Source organism: Amblyraja radiata, chromosome 3, assembly GCF_010909765.2.
Source record: "Amblyraja radiata isolate CabotCenter1 chromosome 3, sAmbRad1.1.pri, whole genome shotgun sequence".
NCBI lineage: Eukaryota > Metazoa > Chordata > Chondrichthyes > Rajiformes > Rajidae > Amblyraja > Amblyraja radiata.
Window position 1 is genome coordinate 93,409,905 of NC_045958.1, and position 27,713 is coordinate 93,437,617.

At 42.3% G+C, this 27,713-nt stretch overlaps 1 protein-coding gene across 1 annotated transcript in view; it reads right to left on the minus strand.

The window, feature by feature from the left end:
- The window catches only part of rgs12 (regulator of G protein signaling 12), a 147,093-nt gene that overhangs the window by 87,255 nt on the left and 32,125 nt on the right, over nucleotides 1-27,713 (minus strand). The window contains exon 3 of the mRNA XM_033018338.1: nucleotides 13,602-13,721. Coding sequence (XP_032874229.1) covers nucleotides 13,602-13,721 — 120 coding nt within the window. The remainder of the gene's footprint in view (nucleotides 1-13,601; nucleotides 13,722-27,713) is intronic.

The window sequence follows — 27,713 nt, forward strand, 5'->3', positions numbered from 1 at the left end:
AAATGCTGTTTTTTAACTTTATAACTATAATCAGCAGAACACATTTAAAAATAGTTCACTGCTGCAATGTTTTTATCTATAGTACAGAGCTTTCCCCGCAATGCACCACCACATTATGTTCTTGCATCTTGAGAAATTTGCCTTGAGATGAGATGACATAATGCACCAATGCACTTCAGAGAAAGATTGTATTATAACTTTCTTGGCAGTACACCACAACTGGGAAGGCTCCAAGTCTAGGCAGGCATGAAACTCAGTTTAAATGCACGTGTAAATTAATATAGATCATTTCATATGCGTGTCAAAAGAAGCTATATTTGAATGTGTTTCTTAACTGTGGTTAAAAACTCACAACTTCAACATTTAACAGCTAAAAATCTTTCATTCATACTCTGCAATATTAGGATAATGTTTGCACATTTTATTGGCATCGGAACAAGGACAGCACAGTGGCACAGCAGTAGAGTTGCTGCGTTTCAGCACCAAGGAGCCGGATTCGATCTTGACTACGGGTGCCGTCTGTACGGAGATTGTACGTTCTCCCCGTCATCGTGTGGGGTTTCCCCAGGTGCTCCGGTTTCCTCCCACACTCCAAGACGTACAGGTTTGTAGGTTAATTTTTGCTTCGGTGAAAATTGTAAATTGTCCCTAGTTTGCAGGATAGTGCTAGCGTACGGGGATCACTGGTCAATGCAATTCGGTGGGTCGAAGGGTCTGTTTCCGCACTATATATCTAAACTAAATCAAACCAATGGTTCAGAATATTTAGAAAACGAAAGTTGGGTTATGTAATCTGGAAGACACCAGTTTTGAGTCAATGGTATGTGCTTAGTTAGCCAGAAGAGCTAACAGAGTCTCTGGCTAAACTAAACATAATATTACAGCACAGAAGGCGATAATTTGGCCCATTCAGTCCACACTAACTTTCAGAACAGATATCCCATCAGACCCAGTCTGAAAAAGGATCTAGACCCGAAATAGCACCCATTCCTTCTCTCCAGAGATGCTGCCTGTCCCGTTGAGTTACTCGACCTTGATGACGAGATACTACATCGTCTTAAGTGTGCTGGATCAGCTTTTGGACGTCTTCGAATGAGAGTCTTTCAAAATCGTGACATCCGAACAGACACCAGAATGTTAGTGTACAAGGCAGTGGTGATTCCAATGCTCCTGTATGCATCAGAAACCTGTACAACATACCGACGACATCTGAAAACACTTGAAAAGTTCCATCAACAATGTCTTCGAGGCACCAAATATCAGTTGGGAAGACCGAGGAACCAACTTCAACGTGCTGAATGAAGCAAAAACATCTAGCATCGAAGCCTTCGTCATCAAGAACCAACTAAGATGGGTCGATCATGTTGTTCAGATGGATGACGAGCGTCTACCAAAGCAAACCTTCTACTCCCAGCTTAAAGAAGGCAATCGTAAAAGAGGCGGACAAAAGAAGAGATTCAAAGGCGTCTTAAAAGCCAGCATGAAGAAATGTGAAATCGACATCGACAATTGGGAAACCAATGCCAAGGACAGGAAACTCTGGCGAACCATCATCCAAGAAGGAACAGCGACCTTCGAAGCCAACAGATGCGCAGAATTAGAAGAAAAGAGGAGAAAACGGAAAGAGAGGCAGCAACAACCAAAGCCCGGTCTGCCATCTGGAGTTACCTGTCCTGAATGCTGAAGAACTTTCAAACCCAGGATTGGACTCATAAGCCACCTGAGAGTCCATAAAAACAACGGAACATAGACCATCATCCTCGACCTCGATGGATAGCCACGACGACTGCAGCTTTTTGTATCTATCCCATCAGACACATTCCCCCTGTAATTTCTATGTAAACCCATTCAACGCTCACACCCCACCACCACAATTCTTCTGTTACCCACCTACACTAAGGAGTAATTTACAGTACACAAATAACCTCTCAGCATATCTTTATGGTGTGGGAGCGACCCAGCAGAATCCATACAAAAAAGACCACCCAAAAGTCAGGATCAAACCCTGGTCGCTAGAGCTATGAGCAGCAGTACTACCTCCTGCACCTTCATCTCATTAAAATGCAGAGATCATAAAAAAACATTCTTCAAATGCATATTTCTTTATTTGATTCACTGCTGTAGCTGCCTCACCAACTACCTGTTTAGCTGTACATTGTAAATAAGTCACGTTTAATTTAAACATTGTTATTTTAGTAAATCTAACCTGTAGTGTTGCTCAAGCCCAAAATGTACACAGACATTATTCTTCATACTTCCGTGCTCTTAAACTCCCTACTTTTAGCTCTTGGAATCTAGGTGAGACCAAAGCTCAACAGATATCTAAGATCAACAAGTTTTTGCATGTATCAGGTACAACACGTTTGCAGTCTTTTTATGGCACGTAACTAACTTTCCCCCCCCACAGCTTTCAAAATGCCTCAAACCACAGTCTGATACATTGCAACACCGCAGTTAGGCATTATATAAATATATATATATATAACTTTATTTGAAATGGTTAGTCATACCAAACATGTTCCCGACGTTGGGGGAGTCCAGAACCAGGGGCCACCGTTTAAGAATAAGGGGGCAAGCCATTTATAATGGAGATGAGGAAACACTTTTTCCACACAGAAGGTTGCGAGTCTGTGGAATTCTCTGCCTCAGAGGGCGGCGGAGGCCGTTTCTCTGGATACTTTCAAGAGAGAGCTAGATAGGGCTCTTAAAGATTGTGGAGTCAGGGGATATGGGGAGAAGACAGGAACGGGGTGCTGATTGAGGATGTTCAGCCATAATCACATTGAATGCCGGTGCTGGCTCGAAGGGCCGAATGGCCTATTCCTGCACCTATTGTCTATTGATCTTAAAGCTTCAATATTTTTGTTTTAGAATGTGCAATTGTAACTTCAGATCCAATATTATCATAGATTACCCCATTTTTTGCAAAGATTGAATGTGGTTAAAACATTAGCAATGTTTTACAATGAAAGTGGTGGTTCCAACATATTCAATAAACAATGTTTTCCTTTAATAGTCTTCCACCTAATATCAGCCATAGCGCTACAGAATGGCAATAAGGCAGATTTATCCTATAAAAGGGGAATGTAAAACAAGAATTGCCCCAGGCAAATTCTCTGTATGGTTCCTCCTGCCAATCTTTGTGGCGGTAGCAAAACATTTTGCACTTGCCATGTCTAAACAAGAAACGTGGAGGAGAGAAATTGCTTAAGTAGGGAATGCGTTTATGGGCAAGTAATCAATAGCGTAAGGCCCTGCACAAACCTTATTTAGCAGCTCGAGTGAAAATATGGCAATGTAAATTAATCCTGCTGTTAGCAAACCAGACTTGACTCAGACATTAATGTCTGGACTGCTACATTTTGCACAGAGGCAGGAAAGTGTAATTAGTAACATTTATTACCAAAAATCTTGTGCCGGCTGAAAACGGCAAAAAGTCAAACTTACTGCCTACTTTTTTTCGTCACATTTACTTGCCGATGGTATTTAGAGAACAATACAATCCAGCTAGTATGGCACAGTATGAAAATAACTTATGATTTACACACACCATATCTGCCCTAGCATTGATAAATGTAAACTGGTTTAATGTTTAACCTCAATTATAACTTAAGACACATAAATGTTAATGTTGTTGATCTCCAAGTAGAAAACTACATTTCTGCATTAAGGGGTACAATAAAGGTAAAGTTTTTTCTCCAGGTAATCATAAAGAAAGACGTTGATACCCCCTGTTGTCTGGTTAAAATATTACAGATACTAATTGATAGTTAACACAAATTTAACTGAAATCCATAAAGCAAATATTTTTCTTGAACCAAATAAACTGTTTGCTAACAGTTTGCATCAGGTAGGCAGATAATTCTATTTGCCTTCTAATGGCCAAAATCAAAAACTGTGTGCTTATCCTTTTGCTTGTAAACTGATCAAAGTTAATCATGGGCTAGCACTTCCTAGTCAGTTCAGAAACAACATTGATTTTTAAACTGGAAATCACATCCTTTGGTCTTTTTCCTTCTTGGTTTTTAAAGCTTTGACAAATATATAAGCATTAGTTACTTTTGCCCAAGTTACAACTTTTAAGCTTATAACTCCAAAAACACCGTCAGAAAAGATGTACAACAGACCATATATTTACGCCCTACCCAATTCAAGCAAAGTACTACAGTTTTTCTTACCTGATCGCCTGTAAAATTATGCTCCATATACCGTGAGGTTTGCAGAAAATGTCCGTGGTATAGGTACCAGGACATAGATTTCCGAAAAATACTGATTAATACCAATGGATGACTTAGCTAAAGTGTTAAGTGAGAAAACATTTCTGGTTGTACCATCTTTCCACTGATTCCACCTTCCTGTGTTTGTTCTTGCTCTCTCCAAACTAAATGCTCTTTCTGCAGCTGCCCACTGCCTCAGCATGTTAAATGCCTTCAGGCTGTACAACAGTTACACAAGCATGCTCGGTAAAAGGAAACCTTTAACTGAGAAAAATATCCTGTCACTCTGGAATTTTGAAATCTTTGATTGCAACAAAATTCCAGGGAAATAAAGTTAAACATGCTGTTTTTACAATGTCCCATTACATTTAATTTAGGGGTTTGTCTTTAAATGCTAACTCGGGTATTTATTTGAAACAATTTACAAAATTAAACACTTTGCAATGTTCAGACCATAATGTTCTATTTGGAAGTCCATAAGGGAAAAGCCCAGTCAAACAGGCATAAACAACAATTCATATGATGCAATATTTAACGAGATGACTAATAGATGTGGAAGTAAAAAGCTGTTTAATGACTCATTTTATTGTCGTAGATTTAATTTTTCAAAATTGTAATAGACTAATGTTTCAGTGATAACAACCCACTGAGACCAAAGCACTTAAAAAAAACACATTGAAGGGAACCAGAAGGAAAAATGAATATATAAAAGTGAAAGCATTTAAAAGCAAATTGATATAATAGCTTGAATAATTCACAAGGAATAGAAGAGGCATAATGAAATTAAAAATAGACAGAGCTAAAATCAATAGCCTCCTAAAATTGGAGCTGGCATTGTAATTATTCTGTGCCTGTTGTGTGGTAATGCAGGCAACATGCCAACTTCATGATGCTCTGAACTGCAATCATTATAGTTTCCAGCCAATGTTAACGGCACTCTTCTTTGGTTTGGTGCTACACGAGGACCAATTTCATGAGTGGCTAACTTCAATTAAAGATAGCCTGCATTACTTATAGAGTAACGCACTGTGCTTGTAGAAGGTACTGGCAGGCATCCACAGCTGAAGCAAACGTGAACAAATGAAGAGTGGCACAAAATGAAAGGGAATACGACTAGTTTAGAAAAGCCTTGGTATAAAGAGAGAGTGCATTTTCTGTTGCACAAGACTCAGGTTGGTATCTTGCAGAAAAATACATTTTTTGTGAAAGACTGTCGGAAAGCCCACATTCAATAGCATTCAGCAAGAAACAGTCTGAGACCAATTTGGGGTAAAGCTTTGCACATAGCTTGAACACAAGCAATATGCAGCATTTTAAGGCTAATAGTGCAAATCTCATTCCAAGACAATTCACATCCACCTAATATCTTAGTTGTGCAAGGGAAAGAATTAGGCCATTCAGACCAGTGATTTCACCACTTTCCAAATGTGCTGCTATCCCATCTTTAATAACTGACTCTAGCAGTTTCCCCGCTACCGATGTTAGACTGACTGGTCTGTAATTCCCCATTTTCTCTCTCCCTCCCTTTTTAAAAAGTGGGTTTACATTAGCCACCCTCCAATCCTCAGGAACCACCAAAGTGGATAACCTCACATTTATCCACATTATACTGCATCTGCCATGCATTTGCCCACTCACCCAGCCTATCCAAGTCACCTTGCAGCCTCCTAGCATCCTCCACACAGCTAACACTGCCCCCCAGCTTCGTGTCATCGGCAAATTTGGAGATGTTGCATTCAATTCCCTCGTCCAAATCATTAATATATATCGTAAATAGCTGGGGTCCCAGCACTGAGCCTTGCGGTACCCCACTAGTCACTGCCTGCCATTGTGAAAAGGACCCGTTTACTCCTACTCTTTGCTTCCTGTCTGCCAGCCAGTTCTTTATCCACATCAATAATGAACCCCCAATACTGTGTGCTTTAAGTTTGTATACTAATCTCTTATGTGGGACCTTGTCGAAAGCCTTCTGAAAGTCCAGATATAACACATCCACTGGTTTTCCCTTATCCACTCTACTAGTTACATCCTCGAAAAATTCTATAAGATTCGTCAGACATGATTTACCTTTCAAAAATCCATGCTGACTTTGTCCAATGATTTCACTACTTTCCAAATGTGCTGCTATCCCATCTTTCATAACTGATTCTAGCAGTTTCCCCACTACCGACGTTAGACTAACTGGTCTGTAATTCCCCGTTTTCTCTCTCCCTCCCTTTTTAAAAAGTGGGGTTACATTAGCTACCCTCCAATCCTCAGGAACTACTCCAGAATCTAAAGAGTTTTGAAAAATTATCACTAATGCATCCACTATTTCTGGGGCTACTTCCTTAAGTACTCTGGGATGCAGCCTATCTGACCCTGGGGATTTATCGGCCTTTAATCCATTCAATTTACCTAACACCACTTCCCGGCTAACCTGGATTTCACTCAGTTCCTCCATCCCATCTCATTTGACCCCCAGTCCCCTGCTATTTCTGGCAGATTATTTAAGTCTTCCTTAGTGAAGACAGAACCAAAGTAGTTATTCAATTGGTCTGCCATGTCCTTGTTCCCCATGATCAATTCACCTGTTTCAGACTGCAAGGGACCTACATTTGTTTTAACTAATCTTTTTCTCTTCGCATATCTATAAAAACTTTTGCAGTCAGTTTTTATGTTCCCTGCCAGTTTTCTTTCATAATCTATTTTCCCTTTCCTAATTTAGCCTTTTGTCCTCCTCTGCTGGACTCTGAATCTCTCCCGGTCCTCTGGTAGGCTGCTATTTCTGGCTAATTTGTATGCTTCATCTTTTGTTTTGATACTATCCCTGATTTCCCTTGTTATTCACGGATGCACTACCTTCCCTGATTGATGTCGGGGAGGGGGGGGACACAAAAAAGAATGGAAGAGGCGGAGACAGTAGGCTGTGGGAGAACTGGGAATGGGAGGGGAAGGAGGGAGAAAGCAAGGACTACCTGAAATTAGAGAAGCCAATGTTCATACCGCTGGGGTGTAAACTACCCAAGCAAATATGAGGTGCTGCTCCTCTAATATGTGGTGGGCCTCACTCTGGCCATGGAGGAGGCCCAGAATAGAAAGGTCGGATTCGGAATGGGAAGAGGAGTTGAAGTGTTGAGCCACCGGGAGATCAGGTTGGTTATTGCAAACTGAGTGGAGGTGTTGTGCAAAGCGATCGCCAAGCCTGCGCTTGGTCTCACCGAGGTTGATCATACGCTGAATAATCCAACCACATTTTTGTTTGGAAGTGTAAAGAAATAATAGAAATTGCATTCATTGCAATGTGTAAAAAGAGTTGAGATACTGTATTATAATTTTGCTGCATGTCATTGTGGTATATATCATGTCTTGATTGGTAAATATGTTTAGTTTGTGACTTTATTTGAAGCAGAAATAATATGTGAATGCTTCATTGAGCATAATTCCGACTGGTAACTACACAGTTCGTCTGAGCACATTATCGCACGCGTCATGCAAGCCGTCTTAAATGACCACCTAAACTGTCATTTGGCAACTTCAAGAGAGTTTGTCATGTGTCCCTGATAGGACAATGACATTCTTGCTTTGCTTCAGCACAACAGAACATAGTAGGCATTGACTACAATACAGATCAGTGTGTCCATACACCATTATATACGTATACACATGAATAAATAAACTGATAAAGTGCAAATAACAGATAATGGGCTATTAATGTTCAGAGATTTGTCCGAGCCAAGTTTAATAGCCTGATGGCTGTGGGGAAGTAGCTATTCCTTAAAAAGCTGCCTAGGTTTCCCGGCTGACAACAGAGAAAAAAATTAAGTGAGAGCCCTGCAAGGTGTATAATACTTTTGACACTGTCATAGGCCTTTCTTACATATGCTGTCACAACGCGCTATAGTCTCTAAACAACCCTTCAGTAATTTGCCTTGCCCTCCATTTCAGAATAATAGTGTTTTAAGCCAATAACTCGATACTAGCACTGGCAATAAATAAGCGCAACTTTCCAGCCCCTTATCTCATTGGCCACGCTCGGCTGCAAATCGGTCAATCTGGTGGACCATCGTCCTCTAGTCGTGGGGGTGGCGGATTGGGAGGGGCCTCACAAGTGGAACAGCTTAGGGCCTCTCTTCATCTAAATCCGGCCCTGCTCCCAACACTGCATCAACTCAAATAGCTCTGCGCTGAAACTCTAGAAAAGGGTTGGATAAGGCATGCATGAACAAGGATGATCAGCCAGCTGTTATGCTGCAAAATGGCACATTACCCTGACTTGGAAATACACTGCCTCTCATTCATCATCACTGGGTCTCAATACTGGAACTCCCTGCCTAACAGTGCTTAAGAGTATTTTCACCAGATGCAATGCAGCACTTGAAATAGTTGGTTCACTCTCATCTTTCGAAGGAAAATAAGGGATGGGTTTTAAATGTTGGACTTGCCAGCTACGCTTGCTTCCTGAAAAATGAACTTTTAAAAAAGTCACTGAACAAAAAGGGCAGTCAAAGAATGAAAGCATCATGACTGCAGCTACGATAGTAATCATTTATCATCAAGATTCACCACCTATGGTGATACATCAACTGGAAGCTGAGCTAGTGGAAACTGTCATAGAAACATAGAAAATAGGTGCAGGAGTAGGCCATTCAGCCCTTTGAGCCAGCACCGCCATTCAATATGATCATGGATGATCATCCAAAATCAGTACCCCGTTCCAGCTTTTTCCCTCGTATCTCTTGACGAAGAGCTAAATCTAACTCTGTCTTGAAAACATCCAGTGAATTGGCTTCCACTGCCTTCTGTGGCAGAAAATTCCACAGATTCACAACTCTTTGGGTGAAAATATTTTTCCTCATCACAGTCCTAAATGGCCTACCCCTTATTCTTAAACTGTGACCCCTGGTTCTGGACTCCCCCAACTTCGGGAATATTTTTCCTGCATCTACCCTGTCCAATCCTCTAAGAATGTTATATGTTTCTTTAAGATCCCCTCTCATCCATCTAAATTCCAGCGAATACAAGCCCAGTCGACCCATTATTTCATTGTATGTCAGTTCCGCCATCCAGGGAATTAACCTGGTGAACCTACACTGCACTCCCTCAATAGCAATAATGTCCTTCCTTAAATTAGGAAACCAAAACTGCACACAATACTCCAGGTGTGGTCTCACCAGGGCCCTGTACAACTGCAGTAGGACCTCTTTGCTCCTAAACTAAAATCCTCTCGCAATGAAGGCAAACATGCCATTAGCTTTCTTCACTGCCTGCTGTACCTGCATGCTTACTTCCAGTGACTGAGGTACAAGCACACCCAGGTCTCGTTGCACCACCCCTTCTCCGAAACTGACACCACTCAGATAATAATCTGCCTTCCTGTTCTTGCCAGCAAAGTGGATAACCTCACATTTATCCACATTACACTGCATCTGCCATGCTTCTGTCCACTCACCCAACCTATCCAAGTCACCCTGTAGCCTCATAGCATCCTCCTCGCAGCTTACACTGCCACCCAGCTTTGTGTCATCCACAAACTTAGAGATGTCACATTTAATTCCCTCGTCTAAATCGTTAATATATATTGTAAACAACTGGGGTCGCAGCATCGAGCCTTGCGACACCCCACTAGTCACTGTCTGCCATTCAGAAAAGGACCCGTTAATTCCTACTCTTTGCTTCCTGTCTGCCAACTAGTTCTCTATCCATGTCAATACCCTACCCCTGTCAATTCATGCAGAATGTAAGATTGGTCTGTGGATGAATCAATGTACATATACGCAATGGAAAGCTGCACCACGACAGCTTGTAATCATTCTCTTTTCTGCCTGCTGGTCTCTGACAAGAGTGTGAAACATACTCAAACACAGTGGTGGACTGGCCAGGGTGTCAGCTTGCCCGATGGCAAGTGGGCCCCTGATGAAGTGGGCCCCCTTTGTCTCCTGGCAACCAATATTTTTAGACCCAGTCCGCTACTGCTCAAACAGCTCAAGATGACGCATTGAGACCTCCTTCCCCCTTCCCCCTTCCCGACCCCACTCCCCCTCCCTTCCCACCCCCCCCCCCCCCCCCACCCCACCTCGCCAAATATTACTATTCACAAGGATATATAATTGAACTAACAAGTCCTGGCAGAGGGAGGAGGAGTGATTTAACCCGGCAGTGATGGCAGTGAGGTCCGTCCTGGTGCTGTGGCCTAGAAGACGGCACTGGATTCGGCAGAGTGTGTCATATTGATATAGAGCATGGAAAAAGGCCCTTCAGCCCAACTTGCCCACATCGACCAACTTTATTAGTTCTGCAGCTGCCTGCAAACTCCTGCCATATTTGCTCTTCTAATTCCCTTTGACTATTTGGGGGCCTGCGGTACACTCCAAACAAGGTGATCATCCGTTTCTTATTTGTCAGCTCCACCTTTTAACTCCACCTCGATCTCTCATGAAGCATCTGCACAATGGTCATTAAGATGCCAGTCCTGGGGAGGGAGAGATATGAGTCCAGATGGGGCACAGGGGAGGGAGAAGGGTTGATAGAAGTTACCTAAAATTGGAGAATTTAATGTTCATACTGTTGGGTTGTAAGTTACTCAAGATTGCAGTTCTTTTTTTCCTCCATCACATCTAGAAACTCATTCTATTTGTTAGAGATGATGAATAGTCCATTAAACAAATTTTCCATTAGAAAACTACTACAAGAGATTAGTGGCAATAAAATAAACATTAGGATGTGTGTTTTAAGCAGTACTGAATGAGTCACACTATTCTGCATCAATCATTAAAACAATCGCACATGTCTACAGCAACTGCTGAAGTCTACGATTTAATCCACTCATACACAGACCTTGTTGAATCACAACATTATCATTAAACACTCACAATGATAAAACTCCCAGAGTCGTCTGTAAAATCAGTAGCAACAATAGAAATGTTCTTTAGCAGAAGCACGAGTGATTTAATCCATGTATGATTTATTGATCAAATCTTTCAATCCTATTTTTACAATCTGAAAGGGTCTCAACCCAAAACTTTGCCTATCCATTCCTTCCACAGATGCTGCCTGACCCACTGAGTTACTCCAGCATTGTGTGTTTTACGCCAGATTCCAGCATCTACAGTTCCTTGTATCGATATTTGCAATTATTCTATTAGCTGGAGTGATCTGGAATTTTGCAACTATTTACAAAAATATCTCAAAAACTATACATTACATTTTGTTTTGGTCTTGCAAATGTTCTGTTCATTTGGGGTTAAATGAAAATGTTAAGCAATTAGCCCACCTGCATAAAAGACAAAATTAAATCTAATCCCAAATTTGGTGGGTTCTTAATTTTGTCTTTGAAAAGAAAAGGAGATATACCAATGGAAACTGTAACAGGCAGCCATTTCTGAAGGAATTTTATCATGTTAAGCAAGTCGACCATATCTTTAACAGGGATACTCATAACGCCCTGGAACATCAATCTCACAAAAATACCTGATCCTTTGCAGATATTGTGAGCTTGTTTCATTTATGTTCTTTTTTTCATTTTCAATTGTCTGTATTGTTATCTCGGCTACTATTCTGCAATGAATATTAATAGTCGATATGGCTAAAAAGCAGCTTAAATGACAGAAGTGCAAAATAGACTTTCTTTACACAATGCATGTGGCAGAAACCAGGCAGAATTTAGTTAACATTAAGCAGGACTCTCCCCCTTCCAATACCATCCCGCAGTGATTTTACATACTGGTCCTCCCAGATTATCAAACGGCCAATTTATAGATCTGGTTTAGGAGACCAGCGGGATGGATGGGGATCGATTTGCTAGCTGCTGTGGGGCTGCAGGCATCTTCTGCCGCATGTGCCTTCATTTTCCACATCCCCACTTATTTGCCTGCCTCATCCCGCTCCGTCCCACCCCACTCCCAAGCCTCAACGATTAGGCGGCGAGAGAAGACGAGAAGAACTGGGTGCGCTGAGTCACTGAGGCCACTCTTCACGTGTCAACTTGCTCTCCTGTGACCGGTGCTTGTGCGATCCTCTGCCAACATCGTTTTTGTTCAACTCCAATTTACAAACAGTTTGGGAAATGAACATTACAACTAGAGAGCAGTCCTGAACAACTATTCACCTCAGTGGAGACCCCCGGACTATCTTTAATTGGACTTTATTGGCTTTATCTCATACTAAACATTATTCCCTTTATCCTGTATCTGTACACTGTGAATGGTGCGATTGTAATCATGTATTGTCTTTCCGCTGACTGGTTAGCAAGCAACAAACGTTTTTCACTATACCTCGGTACACATGACAATAAACTCAACTAAACTAATGAACATGCTCAGGAATGGAATCCAGTCGTGATGTGAGGACTTCTTGTATTGCAAAAGGGAACAAAGTTGCTGGGCACCTAATGGAGAGTACATGAAAACAAAACACTTCTTTGCTGACTTATACATACTCTGTCACCCCTCCCTCCTCACCTGTAGAACCACGATAAACGTAACCTTCCTCCATCCCATTGCAAAGCCTCTAAAACGGCATCAGTCTGTGATTTCCCTCCATCCTTAACAATCTGTGCATGCTAAACACAAGACAATCGGGGCGAGAGTTGGCGATGATCGCTTAAGCTTGCCCAACCATTCAACAAGATAGTGGCTGATCGATGCTGGCCTCAACTCCTCTTTTGTGCACGGTCTCCTTAATTATCATCTTTCAGATATTTATCCACCCCCACCTTAAATATATCTGATAATTGGCCTCTTATATTTTAGGATCTTATATTTTTGAATAAGGTCCTTCTAAACTACGAGAAATTCACACTCAAATTGTGTAATCTCCCTTGATAGAACATTAAATTCCAGGAATACGCTATCATATATTGTTCCAGGCAAGGGGCCCAAAACTTTGCACAGTATTTAGGTGGAGCCTAACCAACACCTGTACAACTGCAATGAAGCCTCCGTATTCTTGACCTCCAACACATTTACAGTGAAGGCCAATGTGCCACCTTGACTACTACTTACATCAGCCACCTTTTTGTGATTCACTCACTGGTACACCTCAATACTTCTGAACTTCACTCATCTGCAGTCTCCATTTAAATAATAATCTGCCCTTTTACCAAAATTCATGACCTCACACTTCCCCACAATACATTTGGTTTGCTAGTATTCACTCAATCACTCAACCAATCTACATCTTGTTGTAGAACCATAATGTTGTAACCACATCAAGCCATCCATCTCTTTAAGCTAGAAGGTAACGGTTGAGATTTTAACAATGATTTGCTATTTGCGGTGTTCAAAACGCATAGATGAAATCAGCTTTCTTACCCAGCTTCCTGGACCAGAAGCTACAATGCATGCTACCATCACACGATCTCACTGGGCAATAGAATCGTTATATGACTGCAAATCTTTTACTTACTTCCAAATCATCCAAAGACCGAGTTATGCTGAAACGCTTCGACCGTCCATATGATCTCCGGATTGAAGAGCGTTGGGCAGCTTGTAAGAATCCTACAGAAATTGCAGAAAACCTCGCACCCTAAAAAATGAAACAAAATCAAAGGAATTATTATCTTGCGGTAACTAACAGAACTGAAAAGCAAGCAGCAACAGATACAGTACATGCGTTACATCTGGGGATAAACCTAAACAGACCAGGAATGTGCAAGCTAGTATTAAATTACCCAAGTTCTGCATGGAAAATAGCTGAGGAATATTAGTCTTTGATGGAGTGATGTTGATAATATAACACAATTTCTGATAGTCATCAGGTTTGACTCAGTTGTGCATTCTTCCTTCTGAGGGTCATAGGCTCAAGTGCAGCCCAAAAATTTTAACTCATAATTAAGGGTGAGATGATTCGTTTTAGTTTTAGAGATACGGCATGGAAATAGGCCAGCCCACACCGATCATCGATCAGCGTTCACAGTAGTTCTATGTTTTCCAATTTTATCATCCACTCCTTACATACCAGGGGCAATTCACAGAGGTCAATTAACTTACAAACCAAATGATGCAGCAATATACTGGGGAACTATTCACCATTGCTTGTATATTTGTGCTTATATTTGTAATCTGTTCCTTCAATCATTATAGACAATCTTATATCACTTATCCATCAGTTAATCTTTCACCTGGTCATAGAGACATACAGCATGGAAACAGGACCTTCGGCCCAACCTGCCCATGTCGACTAAGATGTCCCACCTACACTAGTCTCACCTGTCTGACAATAGACAATAGGTTCAGGAGTAGGCCATTCACCCTTCGAGCCAGCACTGCCATTCAATATGATCATGGCTGATCTTCCACAATCAGTACCCCGTTCCTGCCTTCTCACCATATCCCCTGACTCCGTTATCTATAAGAGCTCTATCTAACTCTTTCTTGAAAGCATCCAGAATATTGGCCTCCACTGGCTTCTGAGGCAGAGAATTCCACAGATTCACAACTCTCTGAGTGAAAGTTTTTGCTCATCTCCGTTCTAAATGGCCTACCCCTAATTCTTAAACTGTGGCCCCTGGTTCCGGATTCCCCCAACATCGAGAACATGTTTCCTGCCTCTAGCGTGTCCAATCCCTTAATAATCTTAGATGCTTCAATAAGATCCCTTCTCATCCTTCTAAGTTCCAGAGTATACAAGCCCAGCCGCTCCATTTGGCCCATATCCCTCTAAACCTTTCCTACCCATGTACCCGTCCAAATGTATTTTAAATGCTGTTATAGTACCTGCCTCAACTAACTCCTCTGGCTGCTCATTCCATATACCCATCACCCCGTGTGAAAAAGTCACCCTTCAGGTTAATATTAAATCCTTCAGCTCGCACCTTAAACCAATGTCCTCTGGTTCTTGATTGCCCGACTCTGGTAAAAGACTGCATTAACCCTTATCTATTCCTCATGTGATCTTATACACCTCCATAAGATTGCCCCTCAGTCTCCTGCCTGCTGTACAGGTACCTGCACTCCTAGATCCCTCTGCTCCACAACACTTCCCAGGGCCCTGCTATTCACTGTGAAGGTTCTGCTCTGGTTTGATGTCCCAAAATGCAACACCTCATACATAACTGCATTAAACTCCATTAATAATTCCTCAGCCTCCTTGCCCAACATCAAGATCCTGCTCAAAATTTTGAAAACCATCTTCACTATCTACAATACCACCCACTTTTGTGTCATCCTCAAACTTACTAATCATGCCTTCCACATTCTCATCCAAATCGTTAATATAAACCACAAACAGCAAAGGGCCAAGCAATGATCCCTGAGTCACACCACGAGTCACAGGCCTTCAGTCCGAAAACCAACCTTCCAGCTTCACCCTTTGCTTCCTTCCATGAAGTGAAGGGTCTCGACCCGAAACATCACCCTTCCTTCTATCCCAAGATGCTGCCTGTCCCACTGAGTCAGTCCAGCATTTTGTGTCTATCTTCAATTCTCTATCCAGTCAGCTAGCTCTCCCCGGATCCCATGTGATCTAACCTTCCAGAGCAGCCCACCATGTGGAACCTTAAAAAAATGTCTAGCTGAAATCCATATAGACAACATCTATGCCCTCACCAACTTTTTTTGATTACTTCTTAAAAAAACACACGATCTCCCACGTACAAAACCATGTTGACTATTCCCAATCAGCCCTTGTCTAGCCAAATGCATATATATCTTATTGCTCAGAAAACTCTCCAGTAATGTGCCCATCACAGATGTTAGGTTCATTGGTCTATTCTTTGGCTTTTCTCAGGCTTTTCTTTGCAACCCTTTTTAAAGAGGCTTTGGTTTAATTCCTCAAAATTAAAAAACTCAAAACACTCTGCGACATCCTCTAGTCTGAAGCAAACAGACTCAGTTTCCAAGTAAAACCACCAAAATGGAATGCATAAATAAGGATTAAAAGAAAAGTCCTCTCAGCATAAAATGGAGCAAGCAAAACAGTTAAACGACAAATAATAGGATAAAAAAATCTGAAGGTCAAAATCAGAATGAGAAAAATATTAAAACAAATATCTCTTATACAAATACTTCCACGGAGCTAATTAAGATAGCAGATATTCTAAATAAAGTCTATTCCTCTGCGTCAGCATGAAACATCCTTCATAGAGGTCTCAGAAAGGGAAGGCAATAAAAGACAAGGCGATATCCAGATGGATATTCCTTCCAAATTCAGTCTTTTATAATCATTCCCAATAAATCTCCAAAATGCAACAAATATACAGATGGCTAGTTAGAAAAGTGTGAGCTTGTACTTAACATTTTTATTAAATTGTACTGCAGAAAGCATAGAAAATAGATGCAGGAGTATACCATTCGGCCCTTCAAGTCAGCACCACCATTCAATAGGATCAGGCTGATCATCCAAAATTAGTTCCCCCGTTCCTGCTTTCTCCCCATATCCCTTGATTTTGTTAGCCCTAAGAGCTATATCTAACTCTCTCTTGAAAACATCCAATGATGCGCTACTAAGTATATCTATTTTAAATTCAATGCTTAATTTTCTCCATACTGGAGCAGTGGTTTTAAAAGCTATGGAATGCTGAGGTGCAGGTTCATACTTGTTATTTAACATGCAGCATATGTATTTTATCCAAAACATCTGGATGAGGAGCAAGGCATATGCACACAGAGGGAGGAACAGACAAATCAAGCAGATTGCAGCAATAAGCCTCAGGGTTTCATCTGCAAATCAAAAAACAACAACCTGCCCATCGCAACAACTGGGAAGAAATTGTGGCAAAGGCAAGACCAACTCTTCCATAAAAATTAGGCATTTTTGCATAATATATTTTTGTTCATATTGCAGACACAAAATGCTAGAGTAACTCAGCGGGAGAGACAGCATCTCTGGAGAGAACGAATGGGTGACATTTCGGGTCGAGACCCTTCTTCAGACTGACGTTTTGGGTTGAGACACTTCGGATCCGGCTTTCCATTTTATACAGCACACAACACTGCTTAAAAAATCTATTCATTTCTTACAATAACATCTCTGGAATGAAGACAAATCGTTATGAAGTACCTAAAGCAACAAGCAGGACATCAAATGTAATTGAATTCTTCATTTAATCACCAGGATTTAACTCATTTTCAGAGCATGACAATCAAAAGCAAATAAGAGCATGATAGCACAATGAATCGGCACCAAGTATTCATGAGGAGGGAACAGAGCAAATTCTAACACAAATGCAGATCAATAATTGTTATCATCAGATGTTAACACCAGCATATGAAGAGAAGCAGGAAGCGATAGTTCTAAGATAGAAAAAAAACTAAAATAGAAGGATAATGCAGTGGGAATCATAATCAAGATATGCTCAATAAAATGAAGTATGGAAATAATGTCTAATATCTTTTGACCTTGGATTCCTATCTTACAAAATATCAGTCAAGCTCAGACTTGTAAAGTTTGTTATGGAGCATCATGATGAAAAATGCTAAATGATTATTGATGCTAAATAAATGATTTGTCTCCTAAACCATTGATATCCTTATACGGCAGAATTATTTATGGTCCAAGATAGACACAAAGTGTTGGAGAAATTCAGCGGTCAGGCAGCATCTCTGGAGAAAAACGATGGATAACGTTTCGGCATTTTGTTTCAATCTTTGAGATAAACCAGCATCTGCAGTTCCTTGTTTCTATCATTTATGGACTTATGGTCTAAGATTTATAAGATGTATAAAGATGTTACCAGAATTGTGAGTAGATAAAAATGCTGGTAAAACTCAGTGGGTGAGGCAGCATCTACGGAGCGAAGGAATAGGTGACGTTTTGGGTTGAGACCCATTTTCAGACTGATGTGGGGGTGGTGGGGGCGGGAAGAAGAAAGGAAGAGGCGGAGACAGTGGGCTGTGGGAGAGCTGGGAAGGGGAGGTGAAAGAGGGAGAAAGCAAGGACTACCTGAAATTGGAGAATTCAATGTTCATACCGCCGGGGTGTGAACTACCCAAGTGAAATATGAGGTGCTGCTCCTCCAATTTACGGTGGGTCTCACTCTGGCCATGGCGGAGGCTCAGGACAGAAAGGTCGGATTCGGAATGGGAGGGTGAGTTGCAGTGCTGAGTCACCGGGAGATCAGGTTGTTTTTTGCAAACTGAGCGAAGGTGTTGGACAAAGCAATCACCAAGCCTCCGATTAGTCTCACCGATGTGGAGCAGCTGACACCTAGAGCAGCGGATGCAATAGATGAGGTTGGAGGAGGTGCAGGTGAACCTCTGCTGCATCTGGAAAGACTGCTTAGGTCCTTGGATGGAGTCAAAGGGGGAGGTAAAGCGACAAGTGTAGCATTTCCTGTGGTTGCAAGGGAAAGTGCCAGGGGAGGGTGTGGTTTGGGTGGAAAGGGACGAATTGACCAGGGAGTTACAGAGGAAACGGTCTCTGCGGAAAGCCAAAAGGGGAGGAGATGGGAAGATGTGGCCAGTGGTGGGGTCCCGTTGGAGGTGGCGAAAATGTTGGAGGATTACCTGTTGTATGTGATGGGCGGTAGGGTGGAAGGTGAGGACAAGGGGGACTCTGCCCTTGTTACGAGTGGGAGGATGGGGAGTGAGAGCAGTGTTACGGGGTACAGAAGAGACCCTGGTGGGTGCCTCATCTATAGTCGAAGAGGGGAACCCCCGTTCCCTAAAGAATGAGGACATCTCCGATGCCCGGGTTTGGAACACCTCATCCTGGGTGCAGATGCGGCGTATACGGAGGAATTGCGATTAGGGGATAGAGTCCTTACAGGAAACAGGGTGGGAAGAAGTGTAGACCAGATAACCATGGGAGTCAGTGGGTTTATAGTTGATGTCGGTCAGTAGTCTGTTACTGACTTAATCTTAACAAGAATTGTGAGGGTATGTTATATAAAAGGAAAGAATGAATAGATTGGGTTTTCCGTCCACTTGAGAAACGACGGCTGAGGGAATGACCCTCATTTGTGGATAGCAATATAAAGTAACATCATTATAACATAGTCACCAAAAAAATCCAATGGAAACAACTCCTTATCCAAACAGTGGCAAGAATATGCAATTTACCCACCACAAGGAATATATAGATAGCGGTATAGATACATTTAAGGAGAGGACTCAAGAGCATACAAATGAGAAAGGAATAGATTATTACATTGATATATGAAATGTTGTGAAGAGACTCAAGTACATCACAAACGTCAGCCTGGACTTGTCGGGCCAAATGGCCTGTTACTGTGTCTATGCCGTTTGATCTGTAAAATCTTGGACTCTTCCCACTTTCTTGTTGCAAGCTAGAAAATATTTGCAAGGTTTTCTAAAGCAAATTCGAAAGCTGTTTGAATTCACAATCATTGATGTTGAACAAACTGGTGCCATCTGGTGGAGCACCCTCAAAATGGCAATACTTGTTATCACATTTTTTGTCATTGATCTGATGAAAGGACAATGACCTGGCATATGAACAGTTAATTTTCCCAAAGCTGTGGCCCAAAGCACTGAATTTTGCTTGTATTTTAGACTTTAGAGATACAGTGCAGAAACAGGCCTTCTAGTCCAATAAGGCCGCACCGACCAGCGATCACCCTGTACACTAGCACTATCCTACACACTGGGGACAATTGACAATTTTTACTGAAGCCAATTAACCTACAAATCTGCACATCTTTGGAGTGAAGGAGGAAACCAGAGCACCCAGAAAAAACCTGTGCGTTCACAGGGAGAATGTACAAACTCCGTACAGACAGGACCCGTAGCCAGGATTGAACCCTGGTCTCTGGAGCTATAAAGCAGCAGCTCTACCACTGCACCATTGTGCTGCTTGTTTTTTTACAAAGTTCCAGTATCTATAATTTTGCAATTTGCGCATTTGTTATCTTGATATTTTATTAATCCTGTAGAATATGCTGGAATGCTCATTTTCAGTGCAAGTTTGCATTGTCTCAAATTATTTATTAAAGGCGAATACTGCTGTAATACATTTGGCCATTATCCCCATTGTTTAAAATAACTCGTAAATATTAACCACATTGTGTAGCTTGCATCATTTTAAAACAGATTATGGTTTGAGATCAATGCACTTAGCTATAAGATGCTACATCATACGAATTCCAGCTGGTTATTCCTTTAAGATAACCAAGTCTTTTGTGACATAACAAAGAAGTACGGTCTTTTCTATCTCTATTGTTCCATAGAAACCTTGATTATTATTTAACAATGCTTTATGCTTATACAAGCCTGAATCAAATACTCCTGCAGACTCATGCCTTCACGAGTTGCAGAGGTGGAGACATGCTAATAGCATTTAAGAACACAAATTCTCAACAATTATTACTTTTGTTGTCAGTTGCCACCCTCTGAAAGCTTCAGTCGAATCCACCTCTACATTTGGGTTGCATTCGATAGGAATAGCTTATCCCTTTAATAAATGTATCACGGCAAATTAGTGGAGTTGCTGCAATAAATTAGTTTGTAATAATTATTCATGTCTCCTTTTTAAGATTTTTTGGGGTATTTTGTCTGCTTGTTCAGACTGACAGTTGGCAATACTGTGGACCGCAATAAGTTTCCATTAAGCGCAGATTAAGCTAATTTAGGCATATTATATATCTTGTAATGCTGGAACCTAGCACTGTAGTTTGATCCTGCCTTCATCTTGCAATAATTCTCTTCCTCGATTGATTTTGTATTCACTATAAAAGATGAACAACATTTGAATGAAGATGCCTGCTATCATCACAAACGTGTTCATCTGAAAAGCTAACAGTGACTATTCCAAAATACTGCATAATGACCAGTTTCCATTTAGTTGTCAGTCAAAGATAATCCACAATAAAGTAACGTTGAGACTGGGAATTCAGTTTGCCATCTGAACAAGTTGAATGCCAGGGAAGAACTTTATGTTCTACCACTCAATCATGATCCAACATTAAAATCCCTTCTTCATTCCTAGAGTGTATTTTACACAGAAAAATAAGGCAGTAGAGCCAAAATACTGCATGCTACTTCACAGCCTGGTCTATCCATCAACGGTAACACTGCTCAAGCTGACTTGAGTGCCTTCACACAAACATCTTTGATGGAAGCCAATAAGGAACATCTCCGGAAGACTGAGGCCAACACATCAAGTAGCTTCCTGTGTTGGCTTACATTAGACCTTCTGAAAAAGCTTCTTCCCCTCAGTTATCAGACTTCAAATGGTCCTTCTCCAAGCTAGAATTCAGTCCCAATTCTCTAATCTACAGTACCTCATTTTTTCTCTGAACTGTTGCGTTACAATGCAGAGAAACTATATTCTGCACTCTACCTTTTCCCTCTACCATTTGTGCTTGGCTTGATTGTATTCATGTAAAGTATTATCTGATTTGATTAGATTGGACACAAACAAGAACTTTATCTTGTCTCAGTACATGGGACAAGATAAAACCTCAAATAGCTGTAGAAACATCCTCATGTACTAAGGCCCGGAACAAACCCAGGCACCTATTTGAAATCCTGCAGCCCATATATCCACACATTAATGACAAATCCACCTTTCATTGGTGAATTTCTTGGGTGACCGCAAACATCACCAGCCATAACTTGGCAACTAGGTCAAACAATGAAGTTCCAAGCATTAAACTTCCAATAAAAACCAATACAAATCCCAAGGACAGACCACAGAAGATCTGGACATGTGCTGGAATGTTCACATGCTCCACACATGGAAAACTGCAATGATTCACACTGCCTCAACCTAAAACCACAACATGGATTGCAAACCTTGTCAAATGACACCAACATTGGTAGTATAGTGGATAGTGAAGGTTATCTAAAATTACAACAGGAACCAGGTGAATTGGGGTAGCAAGCCAAGAAACAGCAGATGGAATTCAACCTGGACAAGTGCAAGGTGTTGCATTTTGGTAAATTAATTAATCCAGGGCAGGACATGCAAAGTAAATGGTGGTACCCCAGAGAGTGTTTTACATGAGAAAGACCAAGTCCTCGGCATGTCCCCAACAACCCACACCAACTTCTACAGATGCGCCGTAGCAAGCATTTTATCGGGATGCATCACAGAATGGTGTGGGAACAGATCCATCCCAGACCACAAGAAATTGCAGAGAATTGCAGACTCAGCACAGACCATCACACAAACCAACCTCCCTTCCACTGACTCCATCTACACTTCACACTGCCTCAGCAAGGCCACTAGCATAATCAAGGACGAGTCTCACCCCAGACACTTTCTCCTCTCCCCGCTCCCATTGGGAAAGAGGTAAAGTGAGAAAAAACATACCTCCAGATTCAGGGACAGTTTCTTCCCAGCTGTAATCAGGCAACTGAACCACCCCATCATCAGCAAGTGAGTGGTCCTGACCGACTACCTACCTTATTAGTGGCCCTTGGACTATCTTTAATCGGATGTTACTGGACTTGCACTAAACATTATTCCCGTTATCCTGTATCTGTACACTGCAGACAACAATGTGACAATAAACAAAAATACACATAATCCCTTGAAGGTGGCACAACAAGTTGACAGGGTGGTGAAGAAGTATGGCACGCCTACCTTCATCAGTCAGGACATGGAGTACAGGAGTCAGATGTCATGTTACAACTGTACAAGTCATCTGTGGAATTCTCTGCCTCAGAGGGCGGTGGAGGCCGGTTCTCTGGATGCTTTCAAGAGAGGGCTAGATAGGGCTCTTAAAAATAGCGGAGTCAGGGGATATGGGGAGAAGGTAGGAACGGGGTACTGATTGGGGATGATCAGCCATGATCACATTGAATGGCAGTGCTAGCTCGAAGGGCCAAATGGCCTACTCCTGCACCTATTGACAGCCTGGTGCACAGAATACAACTTGGCTCTGAACACCAAGAAAACAAAAGAGCTCATTGTCGACTTCAGGAGGCACAGCACCGACTTAGCCCCCCTATACATCAACGGCGAGTGTGTGGAGAGGGTCTACACCTTCCGGTTTCTCGTCGTCCTCATCTCCGCTGACATCTCCTGGACAGACAACATCACAGCGGTCATCAAGAAGGCTCAGCAGCGGCTGCACTTCCTGAGGGTCCTCAGGAGGCACAACCTGGACTCCAACCTGCTGCTGACCTTCTACCGCTCGTCCATTGAGAGCCTGCTGACATACTGCATTACAACATGGTACGGCAGCTGCGCCATGGCAGACAGGGAGAGGATTCAGAGGGTAGTTAGGGCAGCACAGAAGGTCATTGGCTGCCCTCTCCCCTCTCTGATGGACATTTACACCTCCCGCTGCCTCAGCAGGGCGAAGAACATCATCAAGGACAGCTCCCATCCTGCATTTGGCCTGTTCGACCTGCTGCCCTCAGGGAGGCGCTATAGGTGCATCAGAACAAGGACAAATAGACTCAAGAACAGTTGCTTTCCAAAAGCTATAACCTCTGAACTCACACATGCACTGACTTCACAGCCTAACCCCCGGACGTCCATCTATCCACCTATTGTAATTTGTACTGTAACTGTAATTTTTAATATGTGCAATAACCCATACTGTATATAGGAATCCTATTTATTCACTCTATTCACCCATTGTCTTTTTATAGATATGTATATAGCGCCGCAGAACTGTGCACCTTATCCCCCCCCCCCCCCCCCTTTTGTTTTGTTTTTTGTTTTTTGAACTAATTACATGTCTGCACTGAGTACGAGCTGCTTTTAATCTCATTGTACATGTGTATAGTGACAATAAAATGGCATTCTATTCTATTCTATTGTCTATTGTCAGTGAGACTGCATTTGGAATAGTTACAGTTCTGGTCACACAGCTGTAGGAAGGATGTCATTAAGCTGAATAGGGTGTGGAAAATATTCACAAGGATATTACTAGATTGGGAAGGCATGAGTGATAAGAAGAGACTGGGTCTGACGGGCATAGATAAGGTGAATGGTCACAATCTTTTCTAAGGGCAAGGAAATTTAAGAGGGCATGGGTTTAAGGTGAAGGGGGAAGATTTGATGGAGAACGTTTTCCACACAGAGTGGTGGGTATATGAAGCAAACTGCCATAGGAAGCTGTAGAGGCAGGTCCAATTACACCGTTCAAAATACTGTGCTGTATAGATAGATAGATATAATTTATTGCCACACAACCAGGGTTGGTGGGAATTTGGGTTGGCAGCAGCAGTACAATAATAAAGAACACACAATAAAAATGTAACACAAACATCCACCACAGCATTCATCACTGTGGTGGAAGGCACAAAAATTTGGCCAGTCCTCCTCCATTTCCCCCCCGTGTACAGGACCAGAGTCCAAATCAGTCAAGGATCGGCTCTTCCTCACCGGAGACCGCGGCTTTAAGTTGTTGTAGGCCGCAGGCCGGCGGTCGAGATTTAAAGTCCCCGCCGCAGCCAAAAGCACCGTAGACTGCAGGGCCGGCGGTCGAAGCTCCCCTCCAGGGGTAACGGTAGAAGTTGGCCGCGGGCCGGCAGTGATGGCTTCTTCTTCCCCCGGGTCCCCAACGTGAGATCCCGGGCTGTAGACGCCGCACCAGCTGGAGCTCTGCAGACCGCGACTTCAGGCTGCCGGCTGCCCCGGGCCAGCGAAACGGAGCGCTCCCCTCCAGCGAGGGCTAACCCGCTCCACATCGAGAGTCCACGCTGTGCCCGCCGCTGAAGCCCCGGGCACGTCTCCGGGAAAGACCGCGTCGATCCTTGATGTTAGGCCATGGGGGAGGCGACCTGGAAAAAGTCGCCTCTCCATGGAGGAGGCGACCGAAGCGGTTTCCCCCTCACCCCCCCACACCACCCCCCACACAAAACACACGAAGAAACACAAAATACACAATTTAAAACATACTAAAAAATAAAAAAAAGCTGGAAAAACTGACGCGCTGCTGACATGAAGGGTTTCGGCCCGAAACGTCGCCTATTTCCTTCGCTCCATAGATGCTGCTGCACCCGCTGAGTTTCCCCAGCAATTTTGTGTACCTGCGCTGCTGACATGGCTGCACACAGAGGAGCGCCCCCTACAGTATAATTCAATTACTCTAGTTATGACTGCTTCCCAACAAGATATCTGATTAATTTGGTTCAGGAATCAAATGTCTTTAATATATGGTTCTATTATCAAGACCCATAATCTTTGATACATTCAATCACTATGTTGCTGCCTTACAGCGCCAGCGACTAGGGTTCAATCCTGACTACGGGTGCTGTCTGTATGGAGTTTTTACGTGCTCCCTGTGACTGCGTGGGTTTTCTCTGGGTGTTCCGGTTTCCTCCCACATTCCAAAGACGTACAGGTTTGCAGATTAATTGGCTTCTGTAAATTGTCCCTAGTTATGCAGGATGGACCAGTATGTGGTTACTGGACTCCACCACAGTTAAGGATAGAGATCTCATATAAAGTCATTGAAGTGTTCTAGTCTAATTTCCTGTCTACAAACTGCCTTCAAATTTTCAGCCTAAATGTATAATAATTTATCAATTATGGGAGTGCAATTAGTATATTTCCTTAACTTTGTTTCATGTAAAGTCCACTGAGGTACTATGCTGGGTCTATAGTTGCTGACTGCCCATATCACTTATGAAATTAATATAATACTGTGCCTCTGCTCAATTCTTCAAGGTGATGCGACTACCTAAATTTGGCCTAATTTTGCAAGTTCTTTCATAAGCGGCTGAAAGTGTGAAATGGAAAAATGATGGCAATATATTCAGACGCTTTCTGTGCTTCTACAATGGCGAAGGAATGAAAAGAGAAATATATATATTTATTCCACATCTGGATGTTGGTACCTTATTTGGGAGCAATAAAAACTGTATAAAATGTGTTCAATAAAAATTACACATTCTATTGGATCAGGAGTAATGCAAGTTACAGGCATCCAGTGCATTCTCCGAAGAAGAGCACAGATTTGATTGCTTGAACGCCACTATGAAAGAGTAACAATAAGTCTGTCAACATTTGAATCAGATCAGCAACTTACGGCTCAGGGAACTATAGCATCTTTTGTTCCTAAATGTTATATTGGACTCTATCAAATGAAAATCCAAGCTAAGCCAAATAAATTAGTTTTCAGGGCAAATGACCAAAGGCTTAGCCAAAGAAGTAGATTTTAAGGAGCACGTTAAAGAATGCTTGGAAGCTTAGAGAAGAAATTCCGGAGTTTAGGGCCTTGGCACCTGAATGGCTGTCAATTTTTGCGGGACGAGCGAAAGAACTTCCAGGACTGCCAATATCTCAAGGGGCAGACAGTGTGCAGATATAGTGGAGGTAGGAGAGAGACTATAAAACAATGAACATAAAATGCTTTGAAGGGAGCCGAAGGAGGTTACCAAATGATGGTGTTAGTCAGGTGATCTGCTAGACATTTAGGGTACGCAAAATATCAGTCCAGTATAACACTTACAGTAAGGGTTGAGAAGTGCTGATGACAATTTTGGAAAGTGTACAGAGAAGATTTCCAAGGATGCTGCCAGGACTCAAGGGCCCGAACAAATGGGTAAAATTGGATAGGCTTGGACATTATTTCTTGGAGCCATGAAGGGAGTAGATAGGGTGAATGCACAAAGTCTTTGTTTACCCATGGTATGAGAAATCAAGAACCAGAAGACATAGGATTAAGGGAGAGAGGGGAGGATTTATTAGAAACCCGAGGGGCAACTTATTCACAAAAAGGGTGGTGGGTATACGGAAAAAGCTGCATATACCAAATGTGGGCAAATGGGATTAGCTTGGTTGGGGCATTTTGATCAGCATGGACGAGTTGGGCCGAAGGGCCGGTTTCCCTGCTTATGACTCTACGGATTGGAATGTGTTCAGGGAAGCAACCACAAGCCTCGATGAGTATACAGACACTGTATCATCATATGTCAGCTTTTGTGAGGACAGTTGCATTCCAACTAGGACCCGACCTGGTTCAACAAGCCCTGGTTTACTGCAGAACTCAGACAGCACCGACAGTCTAAAGAGGAAGCCTACAGGAGCGGGGATGCAGACCTCTACAGGCAGACAAAGTACAAACTGAGAAGATGAATCAGAGCTGCCAAGGAAAGGTACTCTGGGAAGTTGAGGAGCAAGTTCTCAGCTAGTGACTCTTTTTCAGTTTGGAAGGGCTTGCAAGAAATCACCAAGAACCAAGAAGAACCAGCTACAAGAGGAAAGCCCCCCGCTCTTTGGGTAATCGTCAGCTGACCAATGACCTGAATGAGTTCTACTGCAGGTTTGACAAGCAGAAATGTAACCCTGGTACCCCCTCCCCAACCAACACTGCCAGACCCCAGTCTGCAAAGACTGGACCCTTCTACACCCACTCCTCCCCAAAGTTGTCAAAGCTGCCACACCCATACATAAAAACAGCGTTTTTTCCACGAGTAGTAGCTTTACTCAAGAACCAAAAATCTGTAGCCTTCTTTTGCTCTGGCATTTTATTTAATTCACATGTTTAATCAATAATGTTTTATTATTAATGTTTAATGTTTTATGTGTCATTCCTAACTGTCACTGTATGTCGTGTTGTCACTTGCGGGTGGAGCACCAAGGCAAATTCCTTGTATGTGAATACTTGGCCAATAAACATATTCATTCATTCATTCATATAATCCATCTAGAGTA